Raw genomic sequence first — 16062 nt, forward strand, 5'->3', positions numbered from 1 at the left:
TCTCTCTCTCTCTCTCTCTCTCTCTCTCGGCTAATCAAATAAATAAATAAAGGTTATATTAAAAGTCCCTATTATCATTATTGAATTAATGTGATATTATAAGAAGAGCAATGAAGTAAAATATTAGTTAGATGATAGTATTGGCTCTATCTTTTAATGTGGGTGGCAGGAACTCAGTTACTAGAGCCATCATCACTCTTCCTCCCAGGGTTAGAAAGCTGGGGTCGGGAGGTAGCTATCAACACCAGGACACTCTGATGTAGGACTCAGACATCTTGACCACTGAACCAAATGTCTGCTCTGATACTGAAATATAGTATCAAAGGCTTGATACTAAAGCCCACAAAGACACCACAAATTATTACATATTGAAACTGTCTTATAGAAATAAATGTGATATTCCATACACGTATTTCATTACTTCTGCTTAAAAATGATCTGTAATCATATTTGTTCTATAGAACATTTTGTGTTACATTTATATTTAGCCATTTATGACTTAATCTTCATCATTTTTATTTCTCTTATTAAAGATTTATTTATTTGAAAGAGTTACAAAGAAGGTGAGGCAGAGAGAGAGAGAGAAAGAGAACAATTGAATCTGCAACTCTTTATAGTTTATTATGTTTTTACTGAAATAAGATTTATTGGGGCTGGCACTCTGGTGCAGTGGGTTAAGCTACTGTCTGCAGTGCCATATGGGTGCCAGTTCAAGTCCCAGCTGCTCCACTTCTGATCCAGCTCACCTGGGAAACCAGTGGAGACAGCCCAAGTGTTTGGGCCCCTGCACTCATATAGGAGACCTGGAAGAAGCTTCTGACTCCTGACTTCAGCCTAGCCCAGTCCCAGTTGTTGCAGCCATTTGAGGAGTGAACCAGCAGATGGGAGTGTGCTCTCTCTCTCACTCTCTCTCTCTCTCTCATAAATAAATAAATCTTTTTACAAAAAAGCACTCAAAATATTTTATTAAAAAGTGAAATAAGATTTACCTAACTAAAAAAGGAAGTCTGATGGGCTATAAGTGGTTACTGTTGAGACAAAAAATAGAAGAAATTAAAATTATTGAATATGAAATCAAGTCAAGCCAGTATCTTTATTTAAGAAATTATCATAATTTTATAAAAGAAAAACACCCTAGATGAACTGATACCAGGTATATTATGTGAGAGTTATACTAGAGTCTATTCACTTAACTGACTGAGATTAAATAATTCCAGAGGGTTGTTCTATTCTGGCCTTACAGCTACAATATAGTACTATGATTTTGCCTTTGCTATGGTTTGAATGTTGGTGTTCTCTCCCAAATTCATTGTTGGAACCTAATACCTGATGTGATGATATTAAAAGATGGATACTTTGAAGAGCAATTTAATCACGAGGGTTGCCCCTCATGCATGGGATTAGTGTTCTTCTAAAGGAGGCATGCAGGAGCTCCCTGGCCTTCTCTGCAGAAGAGGGAGCCCTCGACAGACACTGTCTCTGCTGACTTCTTGATCTTGGACATCTCAGCCTCCAGAACTATGAACAATAAGTTTCTGTGGTTTACAAGTTTCCCACGTAACTTATTTTCTTATAACAGCCCAAATAGACTATCACTGGATCAAGTATCATTGCCTGCATCTGTGGAAATTAATCAAAGAATTAATTTAGACTAACACTTAGACTTCTCAAACTTTAGACAGCATGAGAATCACCCGTGAGTTTGTTAAAATAATCGTCCCTAAACCTCAGCCCCAGAAAGTTTGATTCAGTCTACCTGTGACTGGGGCCAATAAGCCACAGTAGAAAATGCACCACAGGTGTTGGAGATTGAGCAAATCTACAGACCACATTTTTTTAAAACATTGCCCTAGGCTGAGATGATTTTCTTTTTAGCCTTCCAGCCACTAACAAACCATTGGCTAAGTAATATACCTCCAGATGGCTAAAAGGAAGAGAAAACTCATTTTATTATCTGTTATTTTAGGAGGACAAAAAAGTTTGTGATGAAATGAGTTGATTTTAAGGTGCTTCTCCATTTTTTTAAAAAAATTATTTATTTATTTGAAAGGCAGAGATGCAGAGAGAAGGGAGAGAGACAGAGATCTTCTATCCACTCCCCAAATGGCCTCAACAGCCAAGGCTGGCCTGGCTAAAGTCAGAAGCCAGGAGCTTCTTCTGGGCCTTCCATATGGGTTCAGGGGTCCAAGTTCCTGGACCATCTTCCACTGCTTTTCCAGGTGCTTTAGCAGGATAGGAAATGGAGCTGCTGGGACTCAAACTGGCACCAAAAATCATATCTACACTTCAGGCAAAGTCTTAACCTTCAATGCCACTATGCCGGCACCCAGGTGCTTCTTTGAAAAACTATGCAATTCGGGACATGCTCAAGCTGACTTACCTCAAACAGTAGAGTTAGAAACATACCAGGGGATTCCAATTCAATCCCATCGAGGTAGCATGTACCAATGCCATCTCACTAGTCCCAGTGATCAATTTCTGTTCACAATTGATCGTAATGATAGGACTAAGAACCAAAGGGATCACATAAACAAGAATAGTGTCTGCAAATACTAGCTGATATAATCAAAAAGGGAGAGAATGATCCAACATGGGAAGTGAGATACACAGCAGACCCATAGAATGGCAAATGTCCTAACAGCACTCTGGCCTCAGAATCAGCCCTTAAGGCATGCGGATCTGGCTGAAATGCCCATGAGAGTATTTCAGGCATGGAAAGCCAAGACACTCTGGGGGAAAAAAAACCTAAATGAAAGATCTCCGTGAGTGAGATCCCAGTGGAAAGAATGGGTTATCAAAGAAGGAGGTACCTTTCTCTGAAGGGAGGAAAGAACTTCCACTTTGACCATGGCCTTGTCTAAAAATGATCAGAGTCAGTGAACTCAGGGGGCTTCCATAGCCTTGGCAGCTCATGACAAGAGCCTAGGGTGATTACTGATGCCATAAACAAGAGTGTCAATTTGTTAAGTCAACAACAGGAGTCACTGTGCACTTACTCCTCATGTAGGATCTTTGTCCTTAGTGTGCTGTACATTGAGATTTAATGCTATAACTAGTACTCAAACAGTATTTTTCACTTTATGTTTCTGTGTGGGAGCAAACTGTTGAAATCTTTAATGTATGCTAAACTGATCTTCTGTATATAAAGAGAATCGAAAATGAATCTTGATGATAATGGAAGGGGAGAGGGAGTGGATAAGGGGAGGGTTGCGGGTTGGAGGGACATTATTGGGGGGAAGCCATTGTAATCAATATTCTGTACTTTGGAAATTTATATTCATTAAATAAAAGTTAAAAAAAACTATAGGAATGTCTCTGTGTAACTCTGACTTTCAAATAAATAAATAAATCTTAAAAAAATCTATAGGAATGTTGTTCTCTGATTAAGAATATACTTTGATACCTCAAATTGAATTTTGGGACTCCACTCTCAAAAACAGTTCTTAAATCAGAAAGCAAGGGATCTAAGAATGGAATTCTCCATTTGAACTTCACTGCCAGAGCCAGGGACCTGGAACAGAACCCAGTCTCCCATAGATTGGCGGAGACTGAATTACTTATTACCACCGCCTCCCAGGTTCTGAATTAGCAAATAGCTAGAGTCAGGAACTACAGCTGGAAATCAAAGCCAGGTATTCCAATATGCGATGGGTATTTTAATGCTTGCTTCAAGTCTTGCTATATTTTTAGAAACATATTCACTCTCTTAAATATAGTTTTGAATTTCTTTTGGACTTTAAAAAGTTATTCATGTTTTTAACAGATTTTATTGTTTGTTTTCTGAATTTATGCAATATGAAAATAGAAAATGCTAATTTCATTAATAAAAGTATAATTTGAAGAAACTTCCTTTATTCTGAAGGTCTGACAGTTCTGAACTATCTTGATTTTCTAGTTTCTTTTACTTTTTTCTCAGAAAAAAATTAAAATTATTTCTATCTGAAAGAGCTGAAAGAAATTTGCTAAACATCACCATTTACTTGAATCACTCAAGAGCAGTTAGAGCATTCTAGAATCAATCCCTGCCCCATTAAAAACAGATTTTTTTTTCTCTCCTTACCTTGATCTACTTCTACCTTATGTTAACCACTTTAAGTTGTCAGACTTGGGTTTTATTTTTAGTTTTAACTTTTCTGCCAAGTCATTTCATTCAGTAAATACTCATTAAGGAGCCACTGTCCAAGTAAAGTTGCACCAAATGCCTTGGGAGAGGATGGAAGAAAAGAAGTGAAGCAGGGAGGGAGAAAAGGAGGGAGAAAGGGAGAGAAAACAAGGATAAAAAAAGAAAGGAGGGAAATGCGGGTACAAGTACAGACTCTTGGCTAACCGTTGTATGTATTATCCAGTTCTCTATGTACTTACGGCTCTACCCTTCATAAGCTACCTGACTCAATTTCCTCTCATTGTAATACAAGAGTGTATTTGTTACTTTCATGTGTTAACTTGATGAGGCTAACATGCATGGTAAAAATGATTTCTGAATCCATGGGTTTGTTTCCAGAAAAGACTAACATTTGAACTGACAGACTGAGTAAAGAAGATCACCCTCATCAATGCAGGTGGGAATCATCCAATTCTTTGAGGGTCTGGAAAGAACAAAAAGGTAGAGAATGATTCCTGCTTGAGCCAGGACACCCGTCTTCTCTTGCTCTTAGACATTATTAGTATTCCATTCCAACTGGGATGTATACTGTTGGCTCCCCTGACTCTCATGTCTTTGGGTTCAGACTAGAAACACACCCACTTCTTTGGTTCTCCAGCTTGTTAGCAGAACTTTGGACTTCTCAGCCTCCATCATGGTGTGAGCCAACCCTTCCTAATCAAGTTCTTTCCATATATCCAATCAGTTAAATCACCAAAGACTTAGTTATAGCTACAACTTGCTGTATTGTTTTACACCTTGCTAAATATCTGCTATACTTTGTCAGCTAGCAGTCCAGAGAATATATCTTATTGAACTCAATTTTTTATCACTATGATCAATAATATGTGTCTCGGATGCAGTGATCAATTTAAGGTCAGAATATACTTTTCCTTAGTTTCCTTAGGGTAGGCTGTTCTCTCTGTATTTGTTTTCTGTTGCTGTTACAACAAATTCCCATAAACTTGGCGACTGGAGACAACATAGTGGATTAGCTTCCATTTCTGTAGTTCAGAAGCCTGACACAAAATTACAAGATTTTTAACATGAAGATTTTGGCAAAGCTGTATTCTTTCTGGAACCTTTGGAGGACGATTCATTTCTTTGCCTTCTCCATTGTCTGGAAGCCATTTACATTCTTTGGCAAATAGTCCCCTTTTTTCCATCTTCAAAGCTATTCTTCCATAATCATACCACCCTCTTATCATAGCCAGAAAACTTTCTTTTACCTTCAAGGGTTTTGTGTGATTAGATCGGACTCAACTGGAAAATCCAGGATAATCTTCCCATCTCTAAGTCTTTAGCACTGGTCACACCTGCCAAGTTCCTTTTGCCCTTTAAAGCAATACACTCACAGGTTCAGAGATTACAACATGAGCATATTTTGGGTTCAATTATTCTGCCTTCCACACTGCCAGTCCACAGATGACTCTAAAACATGGTTTTGATCTGTTATATGTCTATGTTTATCATTAGAGAACATTAGTAAGCATGTGAGACACTTTTACATCATATTCTACGATCAGCTTCCAAGTTCTTATTTTATTTCTAAGAATATCTTGACAGAAAACACTGAATAAAACTGGACTTTTAACATTATCCTTCTTAACCTCCTTAGTGTTTGGATTTCTTTGACTTGGGCATTACTAATTTTAACAAAACTTTTTATGTTATTGCACACCAGCTTTGTGATCTTAATGAATTTGTTTAGACACTCAAGTTTAGTAGCTGCCCCTGTCTAAATGGAACAAAGATTTTGTAAATAATAATTGCTGCCATATATTCACCTCTATTATGAGTTTCATATTCATTATTTCATTTATGTTTGAATGAAATTAATCTACTATCCCCACTTTCCAAATGAGGAGACTTAAATTGCCATTTTCAAAGAATGAGTAAGGGGGCCAGAGCTGTGGCACAGTGGGTTAAGCAACCGTCTGTAACACTGCCATCCCACACGGGCACCAGTTACAGTCCCAGATGCTCCACTTCTGATCCAGCTCCTTGCTAATGTGCCTGGGAAAGCAGTGGATGATGGCCCATGTGCTTGGGCTCTTGCACCCACATGGGAGAACCAGATGAAGTTTCTGGCTCCTGGCTGCAGCCTGGCCCTGCCCGGCTAAAAATAGGTCTCTCTCCCTATCTTGCCCTCCCTCACTGTAACTCTGACTTTAAAATAAATAAATAAATCTTTTAAATAAAAATGAGTAAGTAGCAGACAGATCATTCAAATGTGGATCTTTCTGACTCAAATGCATAATCTTTCCACTATATCCTAAAAATGGCCATTTTCATTAAGTAAACTATCTGTAGAGATGCACTATTATTTCCTGCACATTTTTTGAATCCTAAATGCTCTAGAAAATATATCTAATGTATTAAGTAGTAGCCCCAAGTCACTAATAATTTAGAAATGCATAATTGACACAGTTTAAGAGGGCCAAATCAAGAATACTGGCAGGGCCAATATGGTATGTTAAATCTCTATCTGAGGCACCGGCATCCCGTATGGGCACCAGTTCTTGTTCTGGCTGCTCCTCTTCTGATCCAGTTCTCTGCTATGGCCTGGAAAAGTAGTAGAAGATGGCCCAAGTGCTTGGGCCCCTGCACCTGCATGGGAGATCCAGAAGACCCTCCTGGCTTGGCTTCTGGTTGGCCCAGCTCTGGCTGTTGTGGTAATAATAAAGTATTTTTACAAAATCACTACTTTCTTCATTGTGGGTTAATTTTTTTTAAGATTTATTTATTTGAAAGGCAGAATTAGAGAGAGGCAGGGCAAGAGAAAGAGAGAGAGTAAGAGAGAGAGAGAGAGAGAGAGAGAATCTTCCACTGCTGGTTCACTACCTAAATGGCCACAATAGCCAGAGTTGGGCTGATTGGAAGCCAGGAGCCAGGAGCTTCTTCCAGGTCTCCCATGTGGGTGCAGGGGCCCAAGCACTTGGTCCATCTTCTACTGCTTTCCCAGGCCATAGCAGAAAGCAGAATCAGAAGTGGAGCAGCTAGGTTCGAACCAGCATCCAATGGTATGCCAGCACTGCAGATGGTGGCTTTACCTACTACGCTACAGTGCCTGCCCCTGTGGGTTAATTCTTACTTGACATAAACCTACTGTATGGTCTGTGCTATCCCATTGCTTAAAGATACCTCGAAGACTATATTATAAAGAATGCCTCGTGTAATGTTTCAATCCATCCTGGAATTTAGAGGTGTTCTTTAAGACCTGCCATTACATTGTTCTAAAACTCTTTGTGAGCTGTTTAAATCTTTTTTGATATATCAGCCAAAAATAAAGAGGATTGTCCAAACAGAAAATCTGAATAATTCAGTCCTCTCTTGGGAGAAAACAAAGGAATCTATCTCTTTGCAGAATCACTGGATCATTGCACAACTCTCCATTTGAGTAGTATGTTTTTTTTTTGTTTTTTTTTTTTGTTTTTTTTTTTTTTTTTTGACAGGCAGAGTTGAACAGTGAGAGAGAGACAGAGAGAAAGGTCTTCCTTTTCCATTGGTTCACCCCCCAATGACTACTGAGGCTGCCGCGGGTGCACCTCGCTGGTCCGAAGCCAGGAGCCAGGTGCTTCCTCCTGGTCTCCCATGTGGGTGCAGGGCCCAAGCACTTGGGCCATCCTCCACTGCACTCCCGGGCCACAGCAGAGAGCTGGCCTGGAAGAGGAGCAACTGGGACAGAATCCAGCGCCCTGACTGTGACTATAACCCGGTGTGCCGGCGCCACAGGCAGAGGATTAGCCTATTGAGCTGCAGTGCTGGCCGAGATGTATAGATTTCTAAGGCATATGGGCATAAAAAAATTCTTTATATGCTAGATGAAACTGATGTGAAGTAAAAAATATCAAATATATAACATTATGATCAATGTTTCAATTTTTTCATTCAGAGAAAAAGATCATCATGTTAGAAATGACTTAGCTTTATGTTACTATGTTATTTTAGAGTTGAGAAAGGACCCAGAGGCTGTTTAAACATGTCCTTTTTTATGTTTTTAAATCAGCTTTGACTCTATCAATAAATACAAACCAATATTTATTATAAATATTACATATATGATATACATGGATCAAATCATATATTTGTGAATCAAATATATATGGATCAAATTATGGTTGATGGGATATATATATATCAAATCAAGGCTGATAATGACAGATTTTTGGGATTAGCCAACTCTTTCTTAGAAAAATTTACCACCATATAGACATATTCCATTTTTAAATAACTAGGATCCAGGGTTAGCATTGTGCATAGCAGGTTAAGCCTCCACCTGCAATGCCAGCATCCCATATGGGTGCCAGTTCGAGACCTGGATGCTCCACTTCTGATACAGCTCCCTGTTAATGCACTTAGGAAAGCAGCACAAGTCCTTGGTCCCCTGCACCCACGTGGGAGCCTGGAGCTTTTTCCTGGTCTCCTGGCTTCCACCTGGCCCAGGCATAGCCACTTGGGGAGTAAACTTGCAGATGGAAGATTCTCTGTCTTTCCTCTCTTCTCTGTCAAGTAAAAATCAATCAATCAATCTTTTAAAAAAGGCTTTGCAAGTGAAATTGACACTTTGAGATGCGAGGATTTTGAACAGCCCTTGTCTCTGCTGTTGAGGAACAGGTTTTTGTTGTTGTTGTTCATACTATTTATTGAACTCCTTATTAGTGTAGAGTTAATTTTATGTGTATAAAGTTAATTGAAAAAAGATCTTTTTAAAAAATAAGAATGAGAATAGGAGAGGGAGGAGGAAGAAGGATGCAAGTACAGGTGGGAGGAACTACTATGTTTCTAAATTTCTATAATGAAATGCATGAAGTTTGTATACCTCAAATAAAAGGTTTCTAGGTTTAAAAGGGGGGGGCTTTGCTCATATTGTGTCATTAAAAAATAATAATTAGGATCCACAGAATATACTACCAAAGATTTTTTCCTTTTTTCTTTGCTATGATCCCATACCTTACTTGTTAGATTCCCTTGATTTTTTTTTTATTCAAATCAGTTTAGCTCTATTATCAGTTAATGAGAACCTACAATAGGGTAGACTGACATTAGCCTTCAGAGGGCTGACAGCATTCAAAGCATTTTATGTGCCCTTCTGAAGAATAAGAGGACAGAAAGAAGTAAACTAGATTAATCATTCATAGGTTTCATATTCATGTGAAAAATAAACTTCCTGAAACTCATACAGCAGTAGTTAAAATTTTGTTTAATTTTTTTTATTTAAACGCCTTTATTTTACACAATTCAATGAAGTCCCCAAAACTCCTTACTATTTTATAATAGATTTGCTTCTTCTATTTATGTTAGCTATCTCTAACCGATACAAGCATTTGCTTTTCAGTCCCTGAAATCTAATTATCTTATTTTTACAGTGAGAAAATGCAGGCTTACAGAGATTAAAGAACTTGGTCAAGGTTACCCAGCTAGTTAGTGGCACTGAGCCAGAGTCAAAATCAAATATACCTGGGGTTTTTTTTTTGAACAGTACTGTTATTCATTTCACTATTTTGTCATTGTCCTTATCCGACTCTAACATTTGTCTGAAATAAAAGCCTCTCAGTTTTTTTTAAGCTATAAAAACTGCATCATGGCACTTAGAATTTTTATTCATATCCCAAGTTTCAAAATATCATTAGCAGATTAGGCATTTTACGATATGCTATTTTGGTGTTTGCACCACTCCTCCGCCTTTCCACTGTCTTTTAGCTGTTCAGAGAGCTGGTAAAGGGAGAAGGGAATTTTAAAGTTACATCAGAGAAAAGAATGAAGGGTTTAGAGAGGTGATCAGGGATGAGGGATAGTGGAATGATTGGAGAGACTAACTGTAGAGGACCTGTAGAGAAGAAAGAAAAAGTTGCGACAGTAGCTGCTGAAGATCAAAGATAGGCAAGGTTGAGAAACAGAGAGCCAGGTCACCACTCACTGTTCTTTTAGGGGAGGTGCTGGGTCCATGCCTGTGTGATTTGCTGATTCCACTCAGACTTCAGGCAAATTTTCTTTTCGGTTTGCGTCGCCAGAACCATACAAAATTGTGAAGTAGGCAAAGTTATCTTGGAATTCTCCATTGCACTGTCTTCATTCAACTCTATATTAAAAACACAGAGCTTTTTCTTCTTTCTCTTGTTCATCCCAGGCTGAAAACTGATGCTCTTTTGACACCTTAGGTTTAATTCTTATTCTCTCCTAGAGTAGTTAGACTTGAACTCCTAATTCTTAACTGTTGAGCACAAAAGCCTCTATGAAAAGGATTGTTTAAACATCCATGAGCAGAGAGGGAAATTATTAGGTGAAGGGATCCTTCCTAGAGAGTCTCTAATTTCAAAACCAACTCTGATTTTATGTAAAGCCCAACTCCTTCATATTGATCCTAATTTCCAAAGTGCTTAGAATACTATACTCTTTGTCCCTAGGTGAACTAATAAATGAGCAAGCAAGTTGCAGTGGTCTGACAACAGCACATTGGTACAGTTAAATAAGAAAAGCATCAGTAAAGACACTCATTCTAAATAGGAGATAGTTATATTCAATTATCTGTGCAATTCAAGGTTAGTAGCATTTCTCATCAATTTATCCACTTATATATGTATTTGAGATGTAGACTTTAACCAATTTAGTTTTGATGAACAGTACTTATTTCTTTTCATAATTGAGAGAAGCATCAGTAAGACATGCAGAATTTCCTTAAATTGATAAACTGAGGTCACAGAAAAGGTAATTGCTATTCACAAGACCATAAAAGTTAGTAGAAAAGTATAAATTTACCCAAACCTTACAAATTCTGTTTGGTTTCATATTTGGTTGTGCTAATCACTTGCTTCAATTTCTCATCTACAGAATTGGAATCATAACAGTATCTACTTTGTAAGATTACTGTGAGGATTAAATTAATGTTTTATGTGTTCAGGACCAGCTGGGCACTATAATACTTGGTAAGTAAAATATTACAATTATTATTTCCTTCCTGACTCTGATGGCAACTAGTAAGCTCTACAAAATGACCAGATAAACCTGATGTATAATTCAAATTGCCAGTGAATTTACACATCTACATCCAGATAACCTGCTCTGAGCATGCAGCCAGTGAAGAAAGGATTGTTTTACTTTGTTGCAAGGCTATAGGCTTCAACATTTTAAAATGTATTTTTTTTCTGAAAGGAAATTGGATAGAGTGTGAAGGATGCATTGCTTCTTGGTTTTGCTATGTTTATAAAATGAGAGAGTACAGTTTTGCCTAACATTTCTAAGATATAAATTCACATACTATACAATTCACACTGTCACCAGTAAACAACACTAGTGTTTATTGATTGGCTATTATGGCCCAGACAATAAACACATATTGTTTCATTTTATCTTCATAAAAATCCTTTAAAATATATATTATAATACTCAACTTAATGATTAAACTAAAAATTAAGTACCTTGCAGCTGGCAAATGAAGTGAGGTTGGAGCACATGCTCATCCACATTGGCTCCAATGTATTTCCTCCATATCAAGTTGTCAGACTAGGGGGGGAAACGTGACTCTGAGGATACTCACGGTTAGAGAAACTTTTTTTTTTTTAATTTGATGGGAGAAACATGAAATAAGAGTAACTGGGGTCGGTGCCGCGGCTCACTAGGCTAATCCTCCGCCTGCAGCGCCGGCACAACGGGTTCTAGTCCCAGTGGGGGCGCCGCATTCTGTCCCGGTTGCCCCTCTTCCAGTCCAGCTCTCTGCTGTGGCCAGGGAGTGCAGTGGAGGATGGCCCAAGTGCTTGGGCCCTGCACCCACCTACATGGGAGACCAGGAGAAGCACCTGGCTCCTGGCTTCGGATCAGCGCCGTGCGCCGGCCGCAGCGGCCATTTGAGGGTGAACCAACGGAAGGAAGACCTTTCTGTCTCTCTCTCACTGTCCACTCTTCCTGTCAAAAAAAAAAAAAAAGAGTAACTGGAAGTTGCTTCCAGAGTCGCAAGTCGAGAGTGATGTAATAAAGGTAGTGTTAAAATACATGTAAAAATAGTAGTATGTGGAAACAAGCAACCATCATACCAACATACACTTACATTTCTGAACGGTTCAGTACTTCTTAACAACATAATCACACCCATCTTTTCTGCATGGCCTCCAAATGAGTTGGAGCAGACATTAAAAACATGGGAACGAGAGAGGTTATGTGGGCATTCCTATCCATCTTTTAGGCTTTTCCTATCATTGTTATTTTTAAAGTCAAATCTCCGGACGTCTTCACGCTTGGAAGTACTTAAGTAGTTTTGGCATAATTCAATTAAACAACTATTTCGGTGGGTTTTTTTTTTTTTTTTTTTTTTTTTTTTTTTTGCATCTTAGTCATTACTGTGCCAGCCACTAGGCGTAAAGAGGTTTTAAGATATTAGCCCAGTTCCAGCAGTCTTGTGAAGTTTACATTTTAGTTCAGGCTTTCACAAGGAGAGGTAGTGAAGGTGCTAGCATATGGGCTTTGGAACCTGTGTGACCTTGGCATTGGATTTTTGAGACTCGACTTCCCCATTTGTAACCTAATTACTGGCTTCCAATGAAGCTGTTGTTACCTGGCTTCACCTCCGGTGTAAGCACCATCGGAAAGTGAGGCTAAGCGAATGCTGCTCTTCTCCCCGCTTAGTCCCTGGCATTATTCAAAGGCCAGTTCGCCCCTCATTCACCAAGGAGCCCTGGCTTGTTTTTCTCTGCAGCTTAGTTGCCTGGGTGTGCCTGGGGAGGCGTCACAAAGAGCCTATTACAGGTCTCCACCCACAGCACGAGTGCAAGTGCTGCCAGGAACCTAAGGTCTTTGGGGCGAGGCGTTTGGTTTCGGATTGTTCTCGGGGCCACTATCCACTGAGCTTGGGTTCTGCGACTCGCAAGGACAAGCGCAGAATCACGGAGCTGCTCAGTTTTCTGCCATGTCTTAGCCATCCTCACGCCCTCCTGTCCACCCCACCCTCCGGAGCGAGTGAATGCGCAAATAAGGGTTTTCAGCCCTCTGTGGGAAAAGGGGAGGGGTAGGCAAACTCGAGGATGGACTGGGCAGTGGCAGGGCTCCAGCGAGAGAAGAGAGAGCACATGCCCTCAGCGAGGGGAGTCAAAACCCGGCTGTCCCGGGCCGGAGGAAGCTGAGGCAAGGCGCTGAACGGGCGGGGACCGAAGGCGGGCTGCAGGCCGCGGCCAGCACCCACTCCGCCCCCAGGCCTCCTCTCGTCCGGAGGCCACCCCCCCTCCGCGTCTCGTTTGGTTTCGACCTGACGAATGGGAGGGGCTGTGGACGCCATTCCCACAATGCTCTGGGGCGTGCCGCCGCCGTCGCTGCCGCCTCCGCTGCCGCTAGTGGAAGAAGATGGCGGAAGGCGGAGCGGCGGATTTGGACACCCAGCGGTCTGACATCGCGACGTTGCTCAAAACCTCGCTCCGGAAAGGGGACACCTGGTGAGGGGGAAGGGGTTGAGGTGGCCGCGGATGCGCGCGGGTGGTGGAGAACAGGGCGGGAACCGCAGGCTAGTGTCTTTCGCGAGTGACAGGTGCGGGCAGGTCCGGCTGCGGCCGCCCTGGGCAGCAGGATTTTGGGGCAAAGGTTGGACTGGACCTGAGGGCCGGCGTTCCAGACTTGCTTAGGCACGCTGAGAGGTATGCCGGGGACGCCGGCGGCGGCTCGTGGGGGTCTCTGGGTCCTTGTTGCTCCCGTAGTGCCGCTCCCACCTCAGGCCTGCCCGAGTGATAGGTTTCAGTCGTTCGGCGCGAGTCTTCCTCGGGGTTGACAGGTCTGGGTCCCGCGGCTTGTCACGGTCTCCCCCACGCTACTTCCCCAGTCACTTCTTTCCCCGGCATTGTCGGCATCCAAGTTCCCCATTCTTCCGATTCTTGCAGTCTTCCGGGAGACAGGCTGCAGGATGTTTGCGGTCGGTACTTACACAGGTGGCATGTGCTACGGCTCCACTCGAGAAAAAGAAACCCTAGTTTTCCAGTTCCTTGTCAGAAAATTAAAAAATAAAAAAAAAAAAGGGAGGGAGAAGGTAGGGAGCCTTAGGCTTGAGAGAGGGACCACGTGGTCTTGTGCTTGAGCGGAGGCTTGATAGAAACCGGCAGCGTTTCGGTTAGAATTGCAGCCCTTCCCTCCTGTTTGAAGGATAACGTAGGCCTGCAGAAAGTAGATAAGTCCACTTGAGCCTTCAGGAACTCGCTCGTAGTCAAACTTGTAAAATACCAAAGGATATGGTACACTTAAAATACCGGAGGAAGTTATGTGTAGATTTTCATGCTTTCGGCCATAGCAAGTGGCATCCAGAATAACTTAAGGATATGGTTTGGGTAACAGAAAGAGAAAGCGCTGTGTTTTGGAGGAAGAGTAGCGTGCCACTTGATTAAATTGTTTTTCCTTCCCACCGTCACCCTAATGGTGGTATGTAATTGGCGGAGTGTTTTCTTGAATGATGGCTTCCTGGAGGGGGGATAGGATTTAGAGACCTCAGTTATTTTCACGGTTTCACCACTTGCTGTGTGACTTTGAAGCAAGTTCATTTAAACCATTTTGCATCTCCATATCTTCATCTGTAAAATGGACAATAATTTTTATTATAGGGGCTTTATGTTGATTCAGTTAAATATCCCAAAAGGTTTGATATTTATGAGCTGTTACATTTTAGTTCCTTATCTCTGCCATATACTCCTAACAAAATGCTGTCATATTGTAATTGTTTTCAAATAAGTTAACAAGTGACATACTTAGGAACTGAATTTAGGTACTTTGATATAAGTCTTAGTACTTTTTCCCTAGTTTGGAAGGATACATATACTGTTGTATGAAAAACCTCTAATAGTGTAAATATATACTTGTTGCATTATGCAAAATAGTTTTTGCATTTTCAATGTTACTGTAAATCATTTAAAAGATATATTGTAAAGAATACATAGAGGAAGTCTATAAATTTGTCATTTCCTTTCATTTTAAAGAAAAGGAAACTGAGAAAGAGATACTTAGCCAATGGCAGACTTGTGTTTTCCTCTTGTTAATTTTTCTATTTTACTTAAAGGAGGAAAAATTGCAGGTGCAGGATAGTATTGGGGAATTGTAGAAGCCAGTGTGGTTTATATGTGAGGCAGTTTACTTGCAAATTAGCAGGTGAAATCTGTTAAAAAGGGAGCCTTGTAGAGCAAAAGTCTGATTCAGAGTTTTAAGGAGAGTAATTTGGTACAGATTTGATAGTGAACTCACGAATAAAGTACTGGTAGTGATATTGAATAATTACTAGGTTGTTTGGTGTATATTTAATTTTTGAGTTTGTCTTTTATGGGTACTTTAGCAAAACCTGCCCTATTTTAGAGCTGAAACCAGCCATATGCAAATGGAACATTGTCTTGGCACGTATATATAACCATTTCAGAAACACTGATTGGGCTATTGAGAGAAAAAATAGTTTATTCTTAAGCTTTAATAGAGATGCCTGGAGTTATAGTCAAATACATTAAAACGAGTGAATTTTATTCGTTAGCTTTTTAGCGTAGTCTCATAGTACTCTGGTAACTAAATACCTTGGCAGGTATTAAGATTTATTTGATTTTGGGTGCTTACTAGAGTTTCTGTTAATTTATAAGCAGTGAGTGATTTTTATTAGCAGATGAAAATAAGTTACAGAAATCTGAGATGACGAGGAACATACTTTGGTACTAGATTTTATAGTGAGAAGTAATTCAAAGTAGCTGCAAGAAAGTTATTCCTCTTAAAAAGGTGAGATAGAAAAGTAACACTTATCAGGGTAAGAAGTAATAAAGCACTAGTCTAATAATGTTATTTGTTGATGTATGTTTCACTTCCAACAAGAGATTCAAAAAATTAAGGACAGGATTAAGGTAGAATTTAGGAACTATAGGAAAAAGATAAAGAATTGTCTGGCTAAGGATAAATGAAAGACAGCTTGGAGATACATAGTGATT

General features: G+C 40.1%; 1 protein-coding gene across 6 annotated transcripts in view; it reads left to right on the forward strand.

Moving 5' to 3' along the window:
* Window positions 1-13460: 13460 nt before the first annotated feature.
* USP15 (ubiquitin specific peptidase 15) overlaps window positions 13461-16062 on the forward strand; it is a 126189-nt gene continuing 123587 nt past the window's right edge. For all 6 annotated transcript variants that reach the window (XR_016216163.1, XR_007919692.3, XM_070052558.2 and 3 more), the window contains exon 1: window positions 13461-13560. Coding sequence is in view for 2 of the 6 variants with exons in the window: in XM_002711302.6 (XP_002711348.1) it covers window positions 13472-13560 (89 nt within the window). In the remaining 4 variants the exon portion in view is untranslated. The remainder of the gene's footprint in view (window positions 13561-16062) is intronic.

Source organism: Oryctolagus cuniculus, chromosome 11, assembly GCF_051225735.1.
Source record: "Oryctolagus cuniculus isolate XC-2025 breed Fujian yellow rabbit chromosome 11, ASM5122573v1, whole genome shotgun sequence".
NCBI classification, from domain to species: domain Eukaryota; kingdom Metazoa; phylum Chordata; class Mammalia; order Lagomorpha; family Leporidae; genus Oryctolagus; species Oryctolagus cuniculus.